General features: G+C 39.6%; 1 protein-coding gene across 2 annotated transcripts in view; it reads left to right on the top strand.

Moving 5' to 3' along the window:
- Nucleotides 1–26066, top strand: part of Myof (myoferlin) — a 147892-nt gene that overhangs the window by 71121 nt on the left and 50705 nt on the right. For both annotated transcript variants that reach the window (XM_026397342.2, XM_026397341.2), the window contains 8 exons: nt 3862–3986; nt 5519–5635; nt 11909–12086; nt 13628–13752; nt 16364–16470; nt 18670–18862; nt 20332–20487; nt 23497–23628. In XM_026397342.2, coding sequence (XP_026253127.1) covers nt 3862–3986; nt 5519–5635; nt 11909–12086; nt 13628–13752; nt 16364–16470; nt 18670–18862; nt 20332–20487; nt 23497–23628 — 1133 coding nt within the window. The remainder of the gene's footprint in view (nt 1–3861; nt 3987–5518; nt 5636–11908; nt 12087–13627; nt 13753–16363; nt 16471–18669; nt 18863–20331; nt 20488–23496; nt 23629–26066) is intronic.

Genomic DNA, 26066 nt, shown 5'->3' with positions numbered 1-26066 from the left:
AATTATTATTCTGAAATGATGATGTAGCTTTTCCCCATTTCCAACATGGATCTTTAGGTTGGAAGATATGAACATTTTCCACTTTTTACCCTGAAGGTCACCTCCCGAATATAAGGCATCATGCCATGTACTTTGGGTTGTATAGCACTCGCCATTTTTTGCAAGTTTGCTCAGTCTTGGCTGTCACAGTTCTCCCAAGGCAGATGTTATTGTTTCTCTAATTAACGAAGATTCTGTGATTTAGAGAGGTCATCTGGCAGATAAATTTAGTAAGGCCTGCTATGCTAATTGCCCAAGGTTGTGTGAGAGGGTGAAAAGATATTGCACATGTAAAGCTTTGCAAACTCTCAAGGTCAGTGCTCCTCTAAAATGATGTCTTCTGCCTTTATATAACTGACACAATGCCCAGTTCTTAATTGTTTTAAGAAATAAATTTCATCATCTTGTAATCAGACTTGGGAGGAACACAGAGCAATCCTTAGGTTTGCAGGTTGGACAACACTTCAGTCCTTCATTTGTTCAACCAACTAACAGATATTTCTGTAGCAGTACTCTGTAGAAGTAGTACTGGGTGTTTAACCTGCTTAAATCCTGCCACTTCCCTTAAAAGGAGTTTATACCCTAGTCACAGGGATAAGCAGTATCTAAAGTTCTAAAAACTAAAATGTATAGTAATAATTTGTAGAAGTCAAAAATGTCAATGGCTTCAGAGAGGCATGAAAGGCATGAAAAATACTGCTTAAGAAGTAGATTGTAGGGCTGGGGTTGTGGCTCAGCAGGAGAGTACTTGCCTAGCATGTGTGAGGCACTGGATTCGATTCTCAGCACCATATAAAAAAATAAATAAAGATATTGTGTCCATCTGTAACTAGCAATATATATTTAAAGAAGTAGGTTGTAGCTAGATCACAGGAAACTCAATGACCAAGATAAAGAATTTTTACTTTATTTTTTATGGGCTCTTCAGGAAGGACACTGGGAAGTTTGAGGTGACAACGCTGCATAAAATGGGTTAGGAATAGTTAATGGCAGGAGGACACTTAGCTTGTGAGAGAATAGCTTTCCCAAGAGACCATGTTGACATGTTTTAGTCAGGTTTCTCACTGCTGTGACCAAATGACTTGACAAGAACAATTTTAAGGAGGAAACAATTTCAGGAAACAGTTTCAGAGGTCTTAGTCCATGGACCACCGACTCCACTGCTGTGAGCATGAGGTGAGGCAGCACATCATGGCAGAAGTGTGTAGAAGAGGAAAGCAGCTCAGAACGTTATACCAGAAGCAGAGAGAAAGAGAGAGTTTGTCTCACCATGAACAAACTATGAACCCCTAAGGCATGCCCCCGATGACTCACCTTCTCCAGACATACCCTACCTGCCTATAGTTTACACCCAATTAATCCTTTCAAGTGGATTAATGCACTGATAATGTTAAGGCTCTCATAACCCAATCATTTCACCTCTAAACCCTCTTACATTGTCTCTCACATGAACTTTTGGGGGACACCTTACATCCAAATCATAGCAACACATGAACACATGAAAGGAGGGTTCTTTATGTTAATACCCAACTGAACAAGTCAAAAGGAATTTTAAATGTTTTAAACTGGAAAATCAATTTGGTTGGACAAAAAGAATTAAGCCCTGGGTATAAAAGTGACCTGCAGTGGGTCATTATTGACAATTTGTGTCTTCATCCCTAAAGATCTCTAACAAAAGGCAAATATTCATGACAAACAGCACAGTCACCCTTGGGAACCAGGTGGAGATGAGATGAGAGTAGAATGGAGGAGTGGATGGTGGTGAAAGGAGATCTTGTCTGAGCTCTGAAAATCAAGATCTGGACCTTAATCTACCAATTTGTGAGGTCTTTGACAAGTCACCTCACCTCTGTGAGCTCTAGTTGCCCATCCACGTTGTGACATGAAGGGAGCAATAGCTTCAGCAACCATTCCAACATCAACAGTCTGTAATTCAGCATTCTGATATTCATCTTCTATAAATTACTTCTTTTCTTCTTTATGAGTCTCAGCTTTAATCCCTTATTCCTACCCAACTTTCCTCCCCCACACTGAAATATTTTAGCATAAGAAAAATCTAAGTCCTACTTATTAATAATTTGCAATGTTCTGGATGAAGCCAAACCAATTTGTATGATTTGATAGAATAGTCATTTATTTCATCCAGCTTATTTTTTAAAAAAATATTTATTTCTTAGGTGTAGATGGACTCAACACAATGCCTTTATTTTTATGTGGTGCTGAGGATCAAACCCAGGTCCTGCCGGTGCTAGGCAAGCACTCTATCGCTGAGCCACAATCCCAGCCCCAATCATCCAGCTTTTTTTTCTGGAAGACGATAACATGATTTACAGAAATATCTGTTAGGAAAACTGTTGATCCTGATTGTGTTTCACAAAAAATTCCCAAACAGATATGAAATGTTACACCCAGGGTGTTTACCAAGAGTCATTCTTAAACTATCATGTATTACTTTTCTACATCTTAAGTTAAATGCCCCTCCCTTGCCTCTCTTCACTGAGATTTTTAGTTGGCTAATTTCTTCTAGCATGCCTGGTTTCTACCTCCCTCTGAAAGTGCACACTTCCATTTAGACATGCAGGGAGCTTCACCTAGTGAAAATGACAGTGAAATACATCTATATGGTTAGGTCAATTATTCATGGTCGTTCTGCTCACCTGCTACTTCACATTTAACTTTCACCCTTAGTTTTGAACTTTAAGTTGCAAATGTCCATTGATGTGATCAGGTCAATCTCACATCCATAACAGGAATTATCTTGACAGACAAGAAAGCCTGAAAGACAGAAATCTTTGCTTCAACACGTCTTTTGATTACCCCAATGTCATCTGTTCATTGTTTGACATGTCTAATTCATAGAACATTCTTCCTTACACTGAGTGAACCAAAGTTGGCCTCCATATATCTCCCAGAAGTGGTCCTAACTCTGTTTTTGTAGACAAGTTTATCCCTTTTACATAGAGATCATTCAGATTGTTGGAGATAGTTCTTATGTTTCCCAGCCTTCACTACAATTTCCTCTTGATTTGACTATTTCCTTACATTATCATTGCTCTTTAATGGTTAGTAGTCTTGATGAATCCAAACAGCAGAAATTTAGAGTTTATCAGATGATAATCAGATATACAAAGTCATGAAGGGTAATTTTTATATACCTCCATTTCATTTCATTTCATTTCATTTCATTTATTTATTTAATGTGGTGCTGAGGATCCAACCCAGGGCCTCACACGTGGTAGGTGAGCACTCTACCACTGAGCCACAACCCCAGCCCTGAGAAGGGTAATTTTTATATCACTTCTGAATAACACTTTATTATTACCATAAGCAGGTAGTTCATTGTTACACACAAGTTTTTAAATGTATTTTTAGCAGCATCTGCCAGATTTACACTAACACTGCTTGAGGTTAACTGACATCTTTTTGGAACAAATTAAGTTAATCTGATGTTCAATTTAAATGACCTCTCAAAACAATGTAATCTTTTACCCCAATTTTCAATTTTGTGTTTAATACCATGCCATTTATAAACTTGCAAAAAATGTGATCAACTTAAAAATCTTGTTATTTCTTCAACTGAATAGCTTCATCTTTTTATAGGAATATATTTGCCCAGAATACCCCCAAAATGTTTTTATTTCATATCATAATAATAACAGAAAGGATATATGGCAAGTCACACGAGTGCTTATAATTTTCACTAATACAACTAACTCATGAAGTGGAGAAAAATAACCTCTCTTAAATAGCTAATAACTAACATTTATTTCAATATATTGAATGTTAAAAGTCTGAAATCCAATGATGATGTCCATCTCTCAGCAAATACAGGGGAAACAGAAGTGGGCTTTGTTCCGACATTTGGACCTTGCTACCTGAACCTTTATGGAAGCCCCAGAGAGTACACAGGATTCCCAGACCCCTATGATGAGCTAAATACTGGAAAGGTTAGTCTCTCAATTAAGGAATTTCTTATTAATGAGCACTGGGTTAATGTGATTCCTTCTGATAATGTTGTAATTAATGTCCTATTTAGGGAGTATCCCCTGCACACACTATGCACACAGACGCACCACACAACTGATCAAGTGTTGAAGGGTTAAGCCTTGCACTCCTCAAGTCTTAGCATGTGAGAATAGGAGAGAATCCTGGAGATCATCTAGTCTAATTTGGTGACAGCAAATGACATTTCTTCCCTTCAACTTTTATACTTACAGAAGACATCAAGGGTCAGTGTTGGCTCTCTTTTCTCATAAGACACCACGCTGCCTTGCAATTCTTTTCAACACCATATTCCAGGAATTTGCTAACAATTGCAGTGACATGCATTGCCTGCTGAAACACTTTGCTATCCCTGACCTGATCCAACTCTTTCCTTTCATAGATGAGAAGATGGGGCCCCAGAGATGAGAAATGCTCTTTCTATTATAATAGAAGCTGAATGTCATTTCGTTATCTCCCATGATTCAGGAAAGGGACAAAGCTAGAGAGAAAAAGTCCTGGGAAAGAGAGGTGGGAGATAGCTGTGGAATTGGGGTGCTCTCTCCGTCTCCAGAAGATTCTACTGCCAATGCTGCGGTGTACTGTGAGACGGGTGTCCATTTTTCATCCTCATTCTCCACTACACCCAGAACTTCTTCCTCCTTTACTTCCTGGCTACTGAGACTTGCCCCAGTTTCGAGCATGGCAGCCTCCTTATTCTAAGAAGAGGGAAAAAAGAGCCAAGTTAACACAGATAACTGCAGAGCTATTCTGCTTGAGTAAGATGAGGGAAGCTTATTCGCATTCACCTCCACCTCCCTGCCTCTTGGACCCCCTACCGGATTCAGAGCATGGCCTAAAAGCCTCTGTCCTCAGACATGGCTAAGATTGCTTTCGGCCCTAGAACCCCATGTCACTCTTTGGGACTCTTCTTCAAGTAGATGGCTCTTCTTTCAGAATCAAAGACATGATCAAGGGCTTGGTTGGTAAAGTGCTTGTCCTGCACGCACAAATCCCTGGGTTCAATCCCCAGCACCACAAAAAATAAAAATAAATAAAAATAAAATACCGGATTGTTTTCTTTTATATGTGGAAGCTAAGGAGAAATAAGGAATTAAAAAAAACATGAGTAAGAAGCCCATGAAACTAATAGAAGGGACAACCCTGTAGAAGAGGAAGGGGAATTAGGGGTAGGAAGGAGGGATGGGAATGAGGAGGAAGAGAAGAATAAAATCAGCCAAACTCTGTCATGTGGATGTATGAACATATCACAAGGAATTCCATTTTTATGTATGACTATAATGTACCAATTAAAAATGAATAAATTAAAGAAAAGAAACCAAAGACCTGAATCTAGCTGCAAGAGTTGCTGACAGATCTATTTTGGAGGTTAGACCCATGAGAAGGAGATTGTAGCAGTATTAGCCTGACCAAAAGACAGAGTTGTGTTTGCTGTTATCCATGTCTGGTAGGATAATCTTGTGTTCTTGCCTTTCAGGGAGAAGGTGTTGCCTACAGAGGCAGGATCTTGGTTGAATTAAGCACTTTCCTTGAAAAGACACCACCAGATAAGAAGCTTGAGCCCATTTCAAATGATGACCTGCTGGTTGTTGAGGTAAATGTTAGAGTATGAATAGTTCATTATGATGCTCTTGAATTTTGAGGATTCCTGTAATCTGAGGAAGATATTCCTTACAAATTGGTATGGTCTGAATATTCACGTTCATATGGTGAAACCTAACGCCCATGGAGATGGTATTAGGAGGTGATAGATCATGAGAACTCTGCCTTCATGAGATTAGCACCCTTTTAAAAGAGGCCCTGGAGAACTATTTTGCTCCTTCTACCAAGTGAGGACATAGTCAGATGGCCCTTATCAGACAACCAATCTTCTGACACCCAGATCCTGGACTGCCCAGCCTCTAGAACTGTGAGAAATACATATTCATTATTTATAAGTCACCCAGCTTATGATATTTTTTCTTTATCAGCCCAAGCAAACTAAGACACAAAAGACCAGTCCACATAATATAATACCAAAAAGGACCAAGAGCAGTTGAAGATCTTGAGTGCTGGACTTATCCTGACTCTTTAAGCCAAATTCTGAAGAATAGGTCAGATACCAAGAAGAGCCTCCATAGGGCAGATTCCAGGAGTTTCTGCTGTGAGATCACAAAATGCACACCCGTTTCATGTCCTTTTTATGTGCTAAAGAGACACAGAACCAAAAGCAACAGATCCTCTGGTCACTGAGGTCCTGGTCAGCATCTTTTTATCCACTCTATAGTACTATCAACTCTTTAAAGTCTAGGAGTTACACTAGACCTTGAAGACAAATTAAGAAAAAAGAAAAACAGGAGAGGGCAGATGGAAAGATGAGGTAACTTTCATGCTATTTACTGCCAGAATCATGTAGAAAGATGGCTAGAAACCATCTATAGGCCTCCAAGGAAATGCACAGAGACAGCATGTAGTTTTGGACTTGAGTAGTTATGGACTTAAGTTGGCTCTTAAAGATGTTAGCTGGAATGAAAGGTGTGAAGAAATACCATGGCGGATGAACATTCTACCATTATGATGTCTCTCTATATTTTTTTGCTCCATCACCTGAACACAATTTAAGTCCATGCTTCTTCTCTTTGTTTCAAACAACCATAATGAGAGGAGGGGAAACATGGCAAGGAGAGGGACCTAACAAAGGATAAAATAAAAACCCTTTATTAACTGAAATGCAAAATCAAATTAGTTTTCTTTAGTGCAAATAACACCCCCACACACATACACACAGGCAAACACACACTTCATTCATTTAATGAAGATAAAAGAAAAAAAAAAAAACCAAAAAACCAAAGAGCCAAAAATATATATTGTCCACAGTATGTGTCAACAATATCAAAGAATAGCTTTTTATTAACTGGCATATAAAAGAGAATTTATTTTTTTAGCTCCAAATTATTAAACACAGACAACAAAATAGCTTTTTATGAGTTTAACAACCACAACAACAAAAATCAGATATTAAAAAAAATGAAACGAAACAGAAATGGAAGAGTCTAACATCACTAAAAGGAAAAGAACTGAGATTCTGAGGACCTGTCCACACTTGAAGCAACCAGGAGCCCTAGAGGAGAATGAGACTGGCACATTTGTGCCACTGCCAGGAAGATTAAGTTAATTCAGTCAACCTAGAGTGCATATGTCCCTTGTCCACCTTACAGAGGCGCCACATCCTGCGTCATATGCAAATACAAAAATTTTTGGTGTGGCTCAAAAGGCCACAACAAAAAGGCAACACGATTGCTAGAGGATCAAGAACTCCCCCATCTCCCTAGAGCAGAACTGAGCTTGCTCCAAGTGGGTCTGGGCAGGGAATCTTGCAATGCAGTGGATACCACAAGGGCCACCCTGGCAGCTTCTACAGAAGGAATCAGGCAGACATGAGATCAAATGTTGCAGACCAATTATTATTCAAGCACCTGCTGGCTTCTGGAACCTCTGCCCTGTCCCAGAAGGACCGTTTTTTGGTCTCCATCTTCAGGAATCTGTTCTTGAACCACATCCTCCCTGTTCCTCTTTCCCCACCTCCTGTGTGCGATTTAACATATTCTCGTAGCACTTTTTATGGAATCGCATTTTCTCTCCCCCTCAGCTGAAGCCTCCTTGAGATCTCTCCTTGTTCTGGCCCACTTTTAGGGATCCATAAATATCATTTGAAACAGCATGTTCAGATTCTTCCACCAGCTCCAACAGTGAACAGCCACCTTTAATAAACAGGTCAAAGATGTCAAGTTGGGCAACTTTCTTTGGAGCATATCTTCCTTGTTACTGACCTTTAATGTCTCATGTCTGTACCCTCAGCCTCTTTCAAAAACGGTTACCTTGTATCAGTAACCGGCTTAGCAAAAAATCACCTCCTTCCCCAAAATGACTTCTGAAATCCTGCCCTATGCCACCTCATCTATTGTGTTTGCTTGTCACTGAAGATTAGGAGAACCCCCAAGCCTTACCCAATAAAGAAACATCCATCCATCCGGGTCCATCAGACTATAATTTACATTCTTTAACTTTCCTTCTCAGTAAGCAATTTTGCCCCAAGGCAACTAAGGGAGGGTCCTGAACAAAAGCTGAGGCTCACGGCTTCTCTAAAATGGTGCTTATTGTTTTTTCCTTTCTCCATCTCTTTGTGTTCTTAAGGCAGAGGGGAAGGGGGAAAGGTCTGGAGGCAGGCCCATTTTTCAGCTGCCCTAATGTAAGGCAGTGGGGCCCAGATAGCAGGGATACTCTTCCTAGACTCTGGACTTGGCAGAGTGTCCGAGGATGCTCCGTGGATAGCAGTTTGCTCACAGTGTGTTCCTCTATTGGGAGTTGTGATGGCCAGAAGCCCAGACTGTACTTTTCAGAGCTCAGAATCTCCAGAGTGAGGGTCCTATCAGGGCTTCTGTGGGTGGCTGCAAATTGTGCATGAGAGCATCCAAGAAATTCTAATGGAATGGCAGACCCAGCCAGACACAGCATCTCCACCCTCCTGAATATCCCCGTGAACTGTCTGTCCTCCGTGGATTCTGGCTTAACAGATAGCTGTGGCTTAAGTACCAGTTATTTTCTTCTGTGCCCTGACTCAGGCCCCAAATTATGTTTCCTATTTTTAGCTCCTTCCCTTCTCTAGAAGTTATACTGACTAATACAAACAACTTCCTACTTTTTAATTTTTACACAATTTAGACTCAAGCCCACAATTTCTACACAGTTCTGAAGTATGAATAGTTCAAAGGGCTTAGTTGTGAGTAGTTAAAATAGAGATCCTGACAAGTAGCTTCAATCCCCCAAATCCCCTCTACAAAAGTGACAGTGGACCAAGATAGGGAAGCTTTTAAACTCACAATGCACAGGTAAAGCCCCACAGGTGATTCAGTGTGCAATTGAGAGAAAGACTTTTTCTTCTGTTTTGGTACCAGGGAATGCACTCAGGGGCACTTGACCACTGAGCCCCCCCACTTTTTTTAATACTTTAATTTAATTTATTTATTTATATGTGGTGCTGAGGATCAAACCCAGGCCCTCGCACGTGCTACACGAGCACTTCACCGCTGAGCCACAACCCCAGCCCCCCCAGCCCTTTTTTTGTATTTTTGTTTTGTCTCACTGAGTTGCTTAGCGCTTTGCTGTTGCTGAGGCTGGCTTTGAACTCACAATCCTGCTGTCTCAGCTTCCTGAGCCACTGGGATTACAGGTGTGCACCGACGCCCTGCTAGAAAGACTTCTATAAATACTAAAGCTCAGAGGAGTTTCTGACAAAGTCTTATTGGAAGTTTATTATGCCATGTCAAAAATTTCCTTTAGCCAAAATGAAGACTCTAATGATGGAATGTCCAGGGATTTTTCAAGACTACAAGCTACCTGCACGGCCAGAGTTTCTTAAAACAGTCCTCCAAAAATGAACAATAGAGTTACCCTATGATCCAGCAATCCCACTTCAGGGTATAGATGCAAAAGAATTGCAAGCAGAGACTCAAACAGATATTTGCACACCCATGTTCACAGCAGGATCATTCACAATAGCCAAAAGGTAGAAGCAATCCAAATGTGCATCCATGGATGAATGGATAAGCAAAGTGAGGTATAGTCTTACAATGGAATGCTATTTGGCCTTTAAAATGAAGGAAATTAGCTGGGTGCGGTGGTATATGCCTGTAATGCAGTGACTCAGGAGGCTGAGGCAGGAGGATAGCAGGTTCCAAGTCAGCCTCCACAACTTAGGAAGGTCCTAAGGAACTTATGGAAACCCTGTCTCAAAATGAAAAATAAAAAGGACTGGGGATGTGGCTCTATGGTAAAGTGCACCTGGGTTCAATCCCTAATACCACCCCCCTCCCCCCCCCAAAAAAAAGAAAGAAAGAAAAGGAAAATTCTGACACATGCTACAACATAAAAGATATTGGGGACATTCTGCTAAGTGAATTAAACCAGATGCAAAAGGACATACTGCCTGATTCCATTTATGTGAGGTATCTAGAGTAGTAAAATTCATGGAGACAGATAGACTGGAGGGAGGGGGAAATGGAGAATTGTTATTTGAGGAGTACATAGCATCAGTTTTACAAGATAAAAAGAGTTCTAAGTGTGGATGGCTGGTAATGGTAGCACAACAATATGGATGTACCCACTGCCGTTGAACTGTACACCTAACAATTTTTTTTTTTTAGTATTTTACCACAATTTTAAAAAAGTTTTGAAATGATTGCATGAGTACTTCTACAATTATATGACCATATTCTTGCTTCATACAAGTCAGAAGACCCACCTATAATTGTGATTCATTTAATTGAATAAAAGCCAAGGTACACATGGACAACGAAGGAAAGATAATCAGTTAGCAAACATCCTACTGGGTTCAAGTAATTTTTATTAACATCCTGGAGGCGAAATATGTCACTACTTTCCTATTTAGATTGTAGCCCCCAAATTGCTAGTGAGGTCGCATTGGAAAGAAAACAAATACAACAACAAAAAGTCATTCTATGCCAAAGTCTGATACCTGTGTCACCTCCAATCTCAAACTACAAGTCTGGATGCTTCTCTAAGGGCTTTTGAATTAAACTGGCTGCATTGAGAAATTTGTCAAGTCATTTGTGGGTCTCATAAGTTCACCAGTGGAGCATAGAATGTGTGGCTGTGATGATAAACACTGAAGTTCTCACCTCCTACTGGGGCAAGTGTGCACAGAGACTGGATACCAACAGGGTTCCAGGACAGACTCTGGATGCGGGCAATAGTAAATGGCAGAAGGCCTCACACATGGCAAAGTATGGCTACTTAAACCATCGCGTAGCTGTTTGACTGAAGAACGCAAACTGCCTAAAGTTCAGTGAAGCCAACAAGAAGGAGAAATGTCATGTGAGCAAGGATTTGGGGCAGCATGTAGATTCAAGAGATTTTTCGTACCCATGAAGGAAGGCCTGAGGGCTCAGGGTCATTTCTGTTAAGCTGATAGACTCAGTGTGGTTCTTGTTGGCTATATCTTCAACTTCCTCACACACATGCCCCCAGTAAATCAGTAATTTAGAGAAGGGAAAGTTTACCTATTTGAACTTATTTAAAAATCTAACATTAAAAATCTTTATTGTGATTTCTTTTTATAATTATTATCATGTATTAGCTGTACAAATCAATGATTTTCACTCCTTTCCTTTCCCCCCACTCTTATCTCCCTTCTTCCTTCTCCCCATCATTCCTTTTCCAGACCATAATAGTCCCTCTTCTACTTTCAGGGCATCTTTGTTTTTTTAGTTTCCACATATGAAAAAAAAACATGATATTTGTCTTTCTGTGTCTGGCTTGTTTTGCTTTATTGTTATTTCTAGTTAGAAAAAATAATACTTAAGCAATTCCAAAAAATTAACATATATAAATTAAAAAGTAAAGTTTGCATAATCTGTCTTCTCCAATATAACTACTGTTAACAATTTGAGTTATATTCTTCCAAACCTCCTTCATGATACTATTTAAAAATATATTTAATGAATTCACTTAAGATACACCCTTTCTCTATTTTGCACATATGGGTATACTTAAGTCTTTGTGAACTTTCATTCATTTATATGACAGTAACATGATTTGCTTAGCCTGTGGCGTGCAGATAGACTTGGTATTGTTGCCACACTTTTTACCCTTATTCCAGTCAGCACAGTGATATACATCTTAGCACTTCTTTCTTGGCTCATTTGTGAGAGTACAAGGGGAAACTCCTGGGTCCAAGAACATTCTCCACTGGTATTTAATTCAGCACTAATCAATTGGGTTTATAAAATTACATCTGTTAGAAATCCGTGTGCAAATACAGGCAAAAGGAACTTCACTGAACTTCTCTATGTCTGCTCATACTGTATAGAAATATCAGCGAAGGCGGAAGTACAGCCTGTCTGCCGTGTTCCATTCAGCCACCATGCTGCAAGATGTTGGCGAGGCCATCCAGTTTGAGGTCAGCATTGGGAACTACGGCAACAAGTTTGACACGACCTGTAAGCCCTTGGCATCAACAACTCAATACAGCCGTGCTGTCTTTGATGGTAAGATTGACACTAACCATTCGGTCCTATGCTTGCTAACAGTGAGTGCATCCCAGGACAAGAAGCATGCACTCTGCTCTCACTCTGGCAGCCATTATCCTCAGCACAGCATTAGGGGAAACGAAAAGGTTAAAAGAGGAAGAGAGTGTGGCTGGAGTTTAGGCATCTTCAAGAAAGCTCTAACCCAAGAATTTGCAAATCCCATTGCCAAGAGCTGCCCCCACCAACATGCCCGGCTTTCACACCAGCTCTGCCTTTTAAAGTCCCAAGATGGCAACTCTGATTAATACTGAGCTCCTAAAGCAGCTCCTACCCCCACTATTCCCAAATCTTTCTTGGATGGAATAGGTGAAGTAGGTGGGACTCAGGCTCAGGCACTGGAAACATCAAGCCTCTGGTCTTCACCAGCACTGTGAACCGGACCACATCACCTAATTCTAACCTTCAGTTTTTTCATGTTCTTTAGAAGTGCTGTGAGGATGAAATAACAGTCAGTATTTGAACAAAGATGAGTGAGAAATGGTCCCTGCTTTTAAGGAGCTTCTATTGTAGTATGTAAAATACAGTCAGCCCTCCTTATCCACAGATTTGCATCATTGGATTTGACCTATTATGGATTGAAATATTTGGGGGAAAAGCATCTGTACTGAACATGTACAGACTTGTTTCTCATCATCATTCCCTAAACAATACAGTCCAACAACTGTTTATATAGCATTTACATTGTATTAGGTCTGGTAAGCAATCCAGAATGATTTAAAGTGTGCAAGAGGACTGCAGGGGTTACATGCAAATATCACATCATTTTATGTGAGGGACTTCAGCATCCCTGAATTTTGGTATCAGTACAGGAATCCTGGAATCAATCTCCTTAGATACTAAAAAGCAAGTGTAAACCATAGTAGAAGACAAAGGTATAAGAACACCCCAATAAAAGTATCAACAAATGGTTTGACAGCATAGAGAAGGGAGAGATGAATCCTGGTCAAATACCCCAAAGGCATTGCCAAATTTTTTTTTTTACCTAGCTTTTGCATAAGCAGTTTTACAACAAAATGCCCTAGAAAACATTAGCTATTAATTCTTTATCACAGTATAGTTCTAATTAATACCAAACTCCATACAAGCCCTACAAAGAACATGAAAAACACTCTTTTTTCCCTCCTCCCAATAAAAATATTTATTTAAAATTAGTTTTCAGGAACAAATACATTCAGCCTAATCTCTGATGTTCTATATTTTCTACCTCCATGCTTCATAATCATCATTGATGTTCAGATGCATGATCCCAAATAACTAAAAAGATCCTGAGGTCGCTGGGCTCAGTGCACAGGGATAATTTAGAGAAATGTTCAAAACATGCTAAATGAAAGAGAGCTTTCTATCTCTGTTACTTAATTGAATAAAAATAAAGAACCCAATTATCCCAGGTCCTTCTGCAAGCACATGGATTAATCAGTAGCTCGTCTGCACATCTCTTTAATAAATATGTTGTCTACCTTAAGGGTCCAGGGTCCACTGACTCCTCATGTCTATACCAGGAAACTACTATTATTACTTGCCTTGGGCCCACACAAAGCCAGTTGTTACCCTGACTTCATACTGGGAGGATATTAGTCACCGCCTGGATGCAGTGAACACGCTCCTAGTCATTGCAGAACGGCTGGTAAGTTTATCTTTTTGGCATTTCCTTTTCACCAGAGTGAATTATGTGTCAGGATGCAATAGGCCCCTGTAACATGGATCTCTAAATGCAGTGGTCCAAGAAGGCAAAAGTGATTTCTGTAGTAACAGTTGAGGTAAGTGATCCAAAGCTGATAGGGAAGTTCAATGATGTTGGGGACCCCCTTGTTGCTCTGCCATCACTAAGAATTAGCACTGTCTGCAGCTCACCACGACATTCACCCTCAAGCCTAAGGGAAAGGGAAAAGAGGGGGCATAAGATGACAGAGACCTTACTCTAGGAAAGAGCCAGAAGTCATACACTTGATCTCTACTCACTTTCCATTATCCAGAACCCAGTCACTACTAACTACAAGGAAGATGGGGAATGCAGTCTTGTGCCTGGGCAGCATATGCTCAGATAAAAGTGTTCTTATTGTGGCAGAGGGAGGATGCAGAGGGTGAGGTGACTCATAGTTTCTGCTGCAATTTGTGTAGGAAGAGTGGTTCATTCCAGTAGCAATATGGAATTTTTAGGGCTTTGCTATTAGTACAGTAGAAATCTTCACTATAAGAAGAGATGGCTTAGGGAAACCAGTGCCCGACATTTTCTATTCTTGCTACAGACTGGAGGAACTACCTTGTTTGAAAGTTGGGGGTTGGTTTCCTTTGGTGGAACTGCATAGACATGATATCTACCATTAGCCATCTTGCTGACATTGATCAACTAGGTTAGTAAGGAAAAAGAAGATATGTTTGGGATATTTCTAATTAAGTCTTAGATGCTAAATTACTCCTATCATGTATAGATAAAACTCATTGAGCATTAGTGTTTTAATTTCAAAATTAATGTTTGGTGTAGTAGGGTGTGGAAAAAGCGTGGTTATATATGATTAATGCATGTAGAGAAATATCCCTATTAATATGTATAATTAAAATGTACAAATAAACACAAAAATGTGTATTATTGTTAGTTTTTCATAAAATCTCCACTACCAGATCTGGACCAAGACATATGGGATTATACTTGATCTAAAACTCTGACAAAATCTAAAAATATTTTTTGATGTTATAAAGAAAATATGGAAAGAACATTATACTATTTAAATTAAGTATAATTGTTACCACTGATATGCAATGTATTTGGAATATTAATTTCCAATCCCCTTTCTTAAGGGAATTTGTGGAGAATTAGTCACATTTTTATTCAAATTATATTCTGGAGAGTCTTCAGCTTTTTGCACCCTCGTTGTTCTTATAAGCTCTCTCTATCCACCAGTCTATCCTAATTCCATATTAATCTGGCCAGGATGGTAGCTTTTCCTTGTGGTGGGCATTCCCTCACCCTCTGTGTTGGCAGATGCTCACCATGGCTCAACACTAGTTCTGGGAATACCTTGTATTTTGTCTGCCCCAGCCCTGGAACCATGATTTCTCCAAGGAGCTGTGGCTCCTTTAGTAGGGAATGACATTTAAAAAATAAGATCTGGGGTGGGCTGGGGCTGTAGCTCAGTGACAGAGTGCCTTGCATGTGTGAGGCATTGGGTTGGAGCTTCAGCACCACACACACACACAAAAAAAAAAAAAAATAAGTAAAGATATTGTGTCCATCTACAACTAAAAAAATATTTAAAATAAATAAATAAGATCTCGGTACTAATGTGCTTACTACTACTGATAGATCATTATTTCCAGGACTTACTTGCACATGAACACACATTCACACACATAAATATATGTTGTTTATATATTTATATAAATGTATGTTTACCCCTTTATCTATCAGTATACTAATGATTATGGGTTCATAAAGATACCCCAATTCCAGTCCAATACCATTTATTCTCATGTTTCTTAACAGTGAGAAATTGGCCTCTGTTATCCTTAATTCACTAAGTTCAAACTTAAAATCCACAGATAAACCATGGTGAAAAACAAGCCTATTAATTCGAGTTTGATATGTTTATGATTGTTTTGTCATTCACTGAAGAAGTATAGTCAAAATATTGTGTTTGAAACAGTTACCTGGGTAGGATCAGTGTAATTATGTTATTTTCATCTGAAGTATGATTAGGTCCATTTTGTTTCTGTTTATAGTCCTTTTTAGGGTTCTCTCTCTTACTCTTGCTTGTTTCTATTTGTTTATTTATTTGGGTACCAGAGATTGAACTCAGGAGCACCTGACTACTGAACCATATCCTCAGCCCTATTTTGTATTTTATTTAGAGACAGAATCTCACTGAGTTGCTTAGCACCTCAATTTTGCTGAGTCTGGCTTTGAACTTGCAATCCTCCTGCCTCAGCCTCCTGAGCCACTGGGATTAGAGGTGTTTGCCACTGCACCTGCTCTTTTAATTTATTTTTTGAATACATAAAATACTTACATGGTTTCAAAGGCCAAATAGCATTTTAACGTTATTACATTTTGAAGAAAAATAAACACTGCTAAACTATGGTGAGTATTCTTAAGTGGGAAAAAAAAATAACTCTGACTTTTCTATAAAAATTTTTTTAATGGTTCCCTCCCACCTTGGAAATTTAAGTGAAGACTTTGCTGAATATAATGGCATAATGCACAATTATCAACTATTTTTTTCTCTTTCTAAATTCTTTAGCAATCCAACATAGAGGCTCTAAAATCAGGCATACAAGGTAAAATTCCTGCAAACCAGCTGGCTGAACTGTGGTTGAAGCTGATAGATGATGTTATAGAAGACACAAGGTATAGTGATCTTATTCCTATCTCAGCATTCCTAGCCCATGCTCCCCTTCCTGAAATTCTAAGAGTGCAAGAGCTTCTAGAATTGTCTCAATTATTTGTTTAAACAAATGAATTTGAGCTATTTGGGCCTCTTAAAAGGCCCTTACTGGGAGGAGTCTCAGAATCACTGCCAGGAAAAGCTCTGCTTTGTGATTTGGTGCCAGGGGAGGTAGAGGCCCCACTCCAGGAAGCGGCCCTGGGCAGATTGGGGAGGGGTGGGTGTGGGGAGGAGGAAGTAGGTCTCTGCCTGTGCTTCCCCAAGATCCATGATGCCCACCGCCCTGACTAAGGGAGACTCCTGGCTCTCTCAAAGAATAGCATCTGGGGGTGAAGGATCCATCTTGCTTTTAGAACAATATTCCTAATTCACAAACATGTTTTTAGAAACATTCTTTTTACTTGCTCTTTTACTGAGTGCCTAGTGAACACTGTGGCAAAACCAGTAAATAGGACCTGAGCCAGAGGACGCATCACAGCTGTGACTTGGGGAAGCAGCTCAGATCTGTTGCATTTGGGAAATCAAAGGGGGAAGTGATTCACTCCAAGATCATTTTACATATGTTAATGAAGCAGTGGGCAGGGAAGTTTTGAAAGAAAAGCATTTTGAGGACTTTTCCTTTAACAGCAGGAGTCCTGCACTTTTCCCCCTCTAGGGTACTGCCCTAAGTCACCCTGTCTTCTGGTGCCTTCTAGTGGTTTAGCTGGGTCATTGAAAAGTAGTTGAAATCAAAATAACCACCAGGGAGCTTATTTAGCACTCAGAGAATTTTAAAACTGAGTCCTAATGGATCCTCTCTTAGTCTCCTCATCTTATGGGTGAGAAAGAAGCCCAAAGAGGTGAATTGATACCTGGAGTTGAGTTCACCCTCTCAGGCCTTCTTCCTGCCCTGTGCTTCACAGTATCTATTTTACACAGGTCTCAAGTGTGACTTCTGAACCAAGAGCTTTCATGTATATTTTTGCCTGACAGAATCATTCCAAGGTCTTCATTTGCCTATATTGCCATACTTATTAATGAAATAAGACAGAAACAATTAGTAACTTTCATGTAGAAAATTCTTGGGAACTTTAAGGTTTGCTAAGGCAAACAATATGAGCTGTTTTTGAAGAATGCAATTGGAATCCTTTTTTAACTTTATGTGACAGGAAATTCAGTGTTTAAGGGAAATCATTCGAGGATTTCCTTCATTTAAGGAGCTGGGTGAAATTCAAATGATTAGAAATTCTAGGTGGAGACAATGTGCGTAAGACTTCCTGGAATTGGTGACAGCCTCACCCCATGGTCCTACTAGTTGCCATAGTAAGAGGGAAGAGCTGGTGGCAGAAGGCTAATCTGGGCCCCATTTTCTGTAACCCTTTGGGGTTACAGAAGTCATTAGACTTCCCAAGTCTTATTTTGAATGAGGTCTTGGCTTGCACAAGTGGTTCTTACTCTTTTGGAACTTGTGGGCCCCTTTAAGAATCTGATGAGATGATGATAATGATGAAGACCAGGGTGAGATGATGATGGTGGCGATGAGAGCAGTATTACTTAGACTTTATGGTACAGTAGGCATGGATCTGAATGTTCTCTATAAAATAGATATCATTTTCCCACATTTGAAGATAGTAGAATAAGAGATTGAGTCAAGAGCCCAGAACTAGTAAATGGTAGAGCCACAATTTACTAGCGAACCCAGATAAGTAGCTCTAAGGCTGCCTATTGTTAATCGTAAGTACGTCACCCTGCATGTTTTCACAGACATATATGCTTTTCTTAGACCGTCTAAGGCCCACCTGTAGACAGCCTAAAGGTTCTTGGTCCCAAAGTTAACACTTCATCTAAAGAACCTCTAACTTCCTCCATCATTTTGTGGATCCATACAAATATTCTAGGAAGCAAAAAGAAGGAAGGTCACTTTCTCCCAGTTGCTGCCATATCCATCTTCTTCCCAGTGTGACTCCATGGGCCTTAGGTCAAACCCAAGGAATTGCTTCAGAATGTTAATCCCCTTTTCTGCTCTGCATATGCAAGATATCCTCAACTGCAGCTGAAACCAGGCAATGCTTGTAGAATCCCTGAGGAGACTGATGTGGTTTGCAAGATGGAAACCAAAAGCAAATGACTGTTTTTCGACCTAGAGTGTTATTCTTCACTGTTTCTTCTCTTTCCTTCTTTAGATACACCTTGCCCCTCACAGAAGGAAAAGCTAATGTCACAATTCTTGATACTCAGATCCGGAAGTTGAGGTACAGATCTCTATCCCAGATACAGGAGGCAGCTGTGAGGATGAGGTCTGAAGCCACGGATGTGAAGTCCACATTGTTAGAAATTGAGGACTGGCTTGATAAATTAATGCAACTGACTGAAGAGGTAAGACTTTTAAACTACACACAACCATGGAAGGAGGAGTCTGTGAAATGGCCCCAGCATAGGGGTGGTAGATGGTATATCTAGGATGTCACATGGGATCAGTGAACACATAAAAAAATAAAAAATTTATTGGACTTGGGATGCTACTGGGTGGGGAGGGGGTGAAAGTCAATTGAAATCAGAGCAGGAAAATAATTTTGAGTTGGTTTCTGGAAAATTTTTTCAAAAGGGACAAATTATGATTTCCACAGTACTAAGAGGATATTTTGAGTGATACTTTGAGTAGTAGCAGATCAGTGTAGTACAGAGGATTAAATACCATCAGCTTTGGTTGAGGTTAGAAAGACCTGGATTTAAATCCTGAATCTATCATGTATAACTTAGGGCAGTTTATTCAACCTACCTTAGCCTCAGTTTCCCCTCTGTAAAGTGGAGATGGACATAGTACGTGGCATTGCTGTGTGAAAATTTAAAGATGGTCATGTAAAGTTTTAGCACAGTGCAGGGCACATGGCAAATGTGGGGTAAATGCTAGCAGCCACTCACCTTGGTGGCCCAGAAGAACAAGAGAGTAAAAGGAACTCTCCTGTCTGTCAGATGTCAAGGGATGTCTTAATTCCTCTTGCTATAACAGAATACCACAGATTGGGTAATTTGTAAAGACCAGAGACTTTGTACAGTCTAGAGGTTAGGAAGTCCAAGATTGAGGGGCCTGCCCTGGTGAGGACTTTCTTGTTGCCTTATTCCATGGCAGAAAGCTGCAGGGCCAGAGAGTGTGAAAGAGAGAAGCAAGCAAGAGGGGGCTGAACTCATGCTCATAACCAACACACCCAAGTTATTGAAATTAATCTATTAGTGAGGGCAGAGCCCTTAATTATTAGGACCTCTTATTAGGCCCCACCTCCCAACACTGTTACTCTGGGGACAAAGTTTCCAACAGTGAAGTTTGGGGGACACATTCAAACCATAGCAGGTACATGGTAATATATTTGTGGAAAGAAATTTATTTTAATTATAAGTTATTTTTATTTCCTACTTTGTATGCTTTGGTACTTTCAAAGATTTCTATAGTGATCAGAAAAAAAAGAGGGGGTTAAGAACGAAAATTTTTAGATTTGGCAAATATTGGATTATGGGATATAGATGCTCTGTGTTCTATAAAATATATGCAACCTGTAGCCCTTTGCTGCTGATGACTTTCTTCAAATGATAAGAGGGAACATTTCCTAAAACATCTCCCAGAGCAGAGCAGACAGAGCTCTTGCAGGATGAAGCTCCCTCTGATTCTCTCTATTCCCTTTGGCCAGCCTTGGCCTGCCTCCCCACCCTGCATGCTCACAGTGTGGTTCTAGAAGATGTTCTTTGCTGAATGAGGCCCTGGGAGTCCAGCCTACTGCATCTCCTCCCATCTCTCTGCATCTAGACTAACCATTGCTTTGCTTCCTTTTCCGTCCATCTCATATGCCCAGCCACAGAACAGTATGCCTGACATTATCATCTGGATGATCCGAGGAGAAAAAAGACTGGCCTATGCACGAATTCCTGCACATCAGGTTTTATACTCCACCAGCGGTGAGAATGCATCTGGGAAATACTGTGGGAAAACCCAGACCATCTTTTTGAAGGTACATGTTTTCCACTTGTAGTATAAATACTTAAATGCAAAACTGTTATTCTGGAGAAGAGACTTCTTTATAATTTACTAATCACTGGGTGGCTAGGGTGCCTGTCATCACTTCTAGTCCATTCTGGCTAAGATGGCAGCTAGACTGGGCCAGAACAAGGGGTGATAATTCTCAGAGTGATTTGAGGTAGACAGGCGGTTATGGACACCTCCTTAGATGTCTTTGTGTTATTAATATCAACATGGCATTGTAAGTGCTTTGCTTTCTGGCACGAATTGTCTACTTACTCTAATGTCTCATGTCAAAGCATGCCTTTCTTCCCTTCATTTTAGTGAGTGTTTAGTGGAAAAAAAAAGAGAAAGTGGTATTGCTAGTCTTTGGAATCTGTTGCTGTAACCAAGCAAGTCCTCAAATTGAAAATTTTTGAGAATTGCTATGTTAGGGCAGAGTTCTGAACTTTATTAGAGTCATAGACCCCTTGAAGTGCTTGGTAAAAGCTACTGGACCTTTTCCCCAGAGAAACGCATGTCACGCCTGCACCTGACATTTTTGCCCCAGCTCTGAGAAAGTCCCGGAACCCTGATGAAGAACCTCTGTGTGCATTTGGAGAACCAAAGGAAAGAAAAAAGGAGAATTGAGGAAGAGGGTTCTCTTAAAATAAGGAGATATCTGCTAACTTTTAATAAATGTACTCATTGCTCTTTATTCAGGAAGGTGTAAATAGAATCCGAGTGATTATCTTCTTTCAAGTGTTTTTTGCAGAATAAATCTTACTTAAGATAGAACCACAATGATAATTGACCTCAGCAGTGGGTAGAAGCAAACTGATTAATAAATAAAACTTCACAGGGGGCAGGAGACAAGGCAGAGGGGCATTCTCTGTATTAGGTTTTGGAACTCACTGGATAGACAGCAAAATGCTTTTAAGAAATTGCTTTGTAGCTTTTCTTTGTTAGTACTCATTATCCAGCTTAAGAAGCCATTTAATTCAGTGGGTTTTTGGTTTTGAGACTCCTATAAAACTTTTAAAAAATTATTAAAGACCCAGAGAGCTTTTGTTTATGTGGGTTGTATATATCAATATTTGCCAAAATAGAAATTAAAACAGAAAATTTAAAAATTTTTATTAATTCATTTAATAATAGCAATTGCTGGGGCTGGAGGTATAGCTCAATGGTAGAATGCTTGCCTAGCATGCACAAGCCCTGGGTTTGATCCCCAGCACCACAAAACAACAAAATAACAACATAAACTTCTTGCATGTTAACATGAATCATATATTTTTATGATATATTCTGAAAAAAAATCAGAGAACAGAGTGATACTGTTTTACATTTTTGCAAACTTTTTAAATGGCTTAACAGAAATAAAAATGGATTCTCAAATCTGTGCATTTAAACTGATGGGATAAGTTATTTGATGTATAGGAAGAAACTCTGGTCTCATACAGATATATAATTAGAAAAGGAAGGATTATTTTAATAACCCTTTCAGATAATTTTGGATCTTCATCTTTGATAGATCACTAAGCTCAAGTGGTAGCTTTTAAAACATTAATTTCAATGTGGAATTGAAGCTGTATCAGTCAATTTGCCATCCTAAGCTGTGTTAAAATCCATTAGTCTGTCCAGAACTTTGACTCTTTCATTCAAGCATATTTTGTGATATTACCCGTGGTCATTGGGAAGATATTTGTTTGTTAAGTTGTGCAGATCTTCCTGAGGTTGGAACTTTTCATAGTACAGTATGAAACAAATTGAGAAAAATCACATTTTAAAATATTTGTCTTATCAGAGATCCTCTATGTGTTGGGAAGCTATCCAGTTCACCATGCCAGATACAGTTTTTCTAAAACTCTTTTGTTTTTACTTGAAAGCTTGAATTTTGTCATTGGCAAATTTTTCTTGAAATGATAGGCTCACTTTGTTTCCAGTCAAGAAAACATCTGCTCCATATCCAAATCTAAATGGCCATATTTGTCTGTCAGTTGTTACTTCAGGTCAAAATGGTATGTCATTTTAAAAAAAAAATGTAGTTCAATTCATGACTCACACAATTGTACAAGTTTTCTCAAGACAAACATCATATATCAATATGCAGCTGAAGTGCTATCCATTTTATTATGCTAAATATTAAAAAGATATTGTACTCAAGTGTCAAGATTTAATAAGACTAATTCTTTTTAGCTTAGTTTTTGTTGTTTTGTTTTGTTTTGCGGTACTGGGGATTGAACGCAGGGGCTCTCTACCACTGAGCTACATCTCCAGTGTTGTTTTGGTTTGTTTTTTGTTTTTTCATTTGTTATTTTGCTAAGTTGCCCAGCTGGCCTTGAACTTGGGATTCTTTTGCTTCAGCCTCCCAAGTATCTGGAATTACAGGCATGTGCCACTGTACCCAACTGAATTTTCTAGTTTAAAAAAAAAATTCAGGGGGCTGGGGATGTTGCTCAAGTGGTAGCGCACTCACCTGGCATGCGTGATGCACTGGGTTCGATCCTCAGCACCACATAAAAATAAAATAAAGATATTTTTAAAAGTTCAGGAGAATTCTTTAGTAAAACTGACATTTCATTTTTCTTACTCAGGTATGAACAGTTATCATACTATTACTGCTGTCACTACTGGGTATGGTCTGGTGTTACTGCCTTGATGCCTATTGTGGTAACAAGAGTTTTATCCACCATTGCTTTGCACCATCAGTGCAAATGTCAATATAATGAAGAAGATAAAGACTTTTGTTTGCTCTCTTAGGAAAATTATTTCAACCTTGTGGGCCTCCCCCTAGTGGGACGTACAGGAATCTGTGCATCATACTCTTGAGATCCACTGCTTTAGTTTGTTTTTCAGTCTTTGCTGAAGGGTCATTTGGAAATATTTTAACTAAAGCAACAGACAATTTGGCCAGTGAGAGCAATGATTAGATGATGTTCAGAATGCTTTTGGCTTTATGTTAATGTCACAGTGCATCCAACGCCCGACATAACATGGCCTAACATTGTTCCTCCCACAGTATCCTCAGGAAAAAACAAATGGACCCAAGGTGCCTGTGGAATTGCGAGTGAACATCTGGCTGGGCTTAAGTGCTGTTGAGAAGAAGTTCAATAGCTTCGCAGAAGGAACTTTCACCGTCTTTGCTGAAATGGTACATTTTATGACATCCTTATCTTGTCCAATTTGGTGGGGAAGAACTTTTGCTTTTCATCCTTAGGGAAAACATTCACATACCAAAAATAACTACAGCTTTCATTACAACCACCTAAAATCCCATGAAAAAGACCTTAATTTAAGAGGATGGGAGAAGATCCTCTTGAGGTCTCTCAACATTAGAACAATGAGGGTGATTAAGACCTTTGTGTGATAGATCCGAGAGATGCTCTCAGCCAGCAGTACTGAAAGTGGATGCCCTTTGAGCTCTTAGAACTTGAACTCAGGAATATCCAGTCATATTGGTGCCTGATGGTACACACACACACACACACACACACACACACACACACTTATGAGATGTTCAAATCTTCAAACACTTGCTTGGAGTGAGAGGTCTTTAAATCACAGAAAACCTATTTCCCACTTAGGGGAAGCTTCCAATAGGTTTCAAGGGCAAAAGAATATGCTACTGGAATATTTCAAAAGCAATAGAGATAACTTGTAAAACCTTCACTGAGGTTTAAACTTACTTAGTTACTTAAGTCTGATTACAATTAAAACAATAAAAATAATTTCATGAAAATATAAAGCTAAGAGTAGAGTTATTTTGATTTCCTTATTACACCATTTTTAACTTCAAGTGCTTCTTGATTTAAACTTACTATATGTATTTGGTGGGTCTCTTCTGATACATTCTTGGATGAACTCTCTTCTACAAATGGGTTTTTATGTTCAAATAAAAGGAGGGGAGGACTTATCTTCATTCTAGCTAATTTATAAGGGTATTCCTGCAACAGCCATCTTTAATTTTTACTTTTCGATCATTTGGTAGTACCTGGAACATAGTAGGTACTTATGAATATTTATTGAATTGATAAATGATGATTGGATTCATTCTCCATTCCTCCATTCACCTATCGGTCCATCCAAGCTTTTAAGGAGCAATGGTTTTATGCCAGGCACTGAGTCGGGTATTGAGGATGACTAAGAAGCCAGGCCTTGTCCCCAAGGATCTCACAATCTGTGGCAGTGATTGCAGAAACTGGGTCTTTTATTGAACATGCAGACTCACAGGGCCATCCTGGGGATTCAGATTCTGTAGCTGAGATAGGGTTCAGCATCACAGATAATTTCAATGTGGAAGGTATGGGGCATTTATGGGTCATTCTATGAAACAGTGGAACACATAGACGTGCTCATGGAGATAAATAGAAGATGTGCTAGGGTCCCTGAGTGGAGGATGTTAATGTCCAGCCACCTGAGCAGTGTGGAGTAAGGACTTCAGGGCATATGTAGGAGAGGCTGCCTGCAGGATTTCTTGGCATCCACCAGCCCTCCAGCTCTGTGGCTGCTAATAATCCCCGAGAAACAATCAACCAGCCCAGGGCTCCTTTCCACTTTTTTCTATTTCCAGACACTTCCCTACACAGAGCCGAGCTCAAGCATCAATTCATGTAGAGAGATTTTCCTATCCATTTCGGTTGTTTTGTGTGACTCTATAGTTTCTCCAGGCTCTACAGCCTGTGAAGACCAGGGTGGGCACATTAGTAATGATAATGGAAATATCACTGTGTCTTACCTTCATGTGCTATTACCAGAGTTTGCTTCTCTGCAACATTTTACTCCCAAGACTTCTAGGAGTTCTTCAGATGTTTCACATGTGCTTGTTCATGAATATTTTTTCTATTATCCTGCCTCCACTGCTGCTAGCTAAAGACCATAGTCCTCAAAGCCAATTAAGTTTCCCACCTCTACTGCTATGTTGTTCTTTTCTTCATGTTGAGGTCCTTGCTTGGACTTTACTAGAAACCATGCTGGCTTCCTAGCAGAAGTGGCAGGAACATCTTGTTCCTCCATTTCTAAGTTTCAGGGCCCCTTGTGACAACAGCCCATTTAGTTTCTGTTGAAGCACATCTCCCCTCCAGGCTCAGAGCCCATATCTGAGACAACATTACTGTGCTCTTACTCAACCAACAGGCTCTTACTCAAACTACATCCCTCCTCCTTCAGCCCCAAACTCTCCTATGGCTTATGAACTCATCTTTTCAGTGAGGTCATCAGTAGAGAAATAACAGGGATACAAGCCAAAGTCACTAGACCTGCTTCCTAGAAACATCTTGGTCTACCTGCCACACTCTAGAGAGGATTAGGGCTCAGAACTTTTAGAGTCCATGAGGTCTGGGTACCAAAAGACCATCATGTTTCAGATGTGTTCTTTGTGGAATACCTGGGAAATAATCCATCAATTATATATTATTTCTGTAGGGGAAGGTGTCTCAGATTCTAAGCAGTAAACTTAAAAATAGACTTTATGGAACCTGCATATTTATAAGTTAGGGATTTTGTTGGTTTTTAGAAGATATGATTTAGAGTACTACTTGGAGCCATTAAAATAATAATAAAAAAACTAATATTAGATAGCAATGTTTACTA

Source organism: Urocitellus parryii, chromosome 5 (genome assembly GCF_045843805.1).
Source record: "Urocitellus parryii isolate mUroPar1 chromosome 5, mUroPar1.hap1, whole genome shotgun sequence".
NCBI lineage: Eukaryota > Metazoa > Chordata > Mammalia > Rodentia > Sciuridae > Urocitellus > Urocitellus parryii.
Note: the sequence above shows the minus strand (reverse complement) of the source record. Positions and strands in the feature narration are given on the sequence as shown.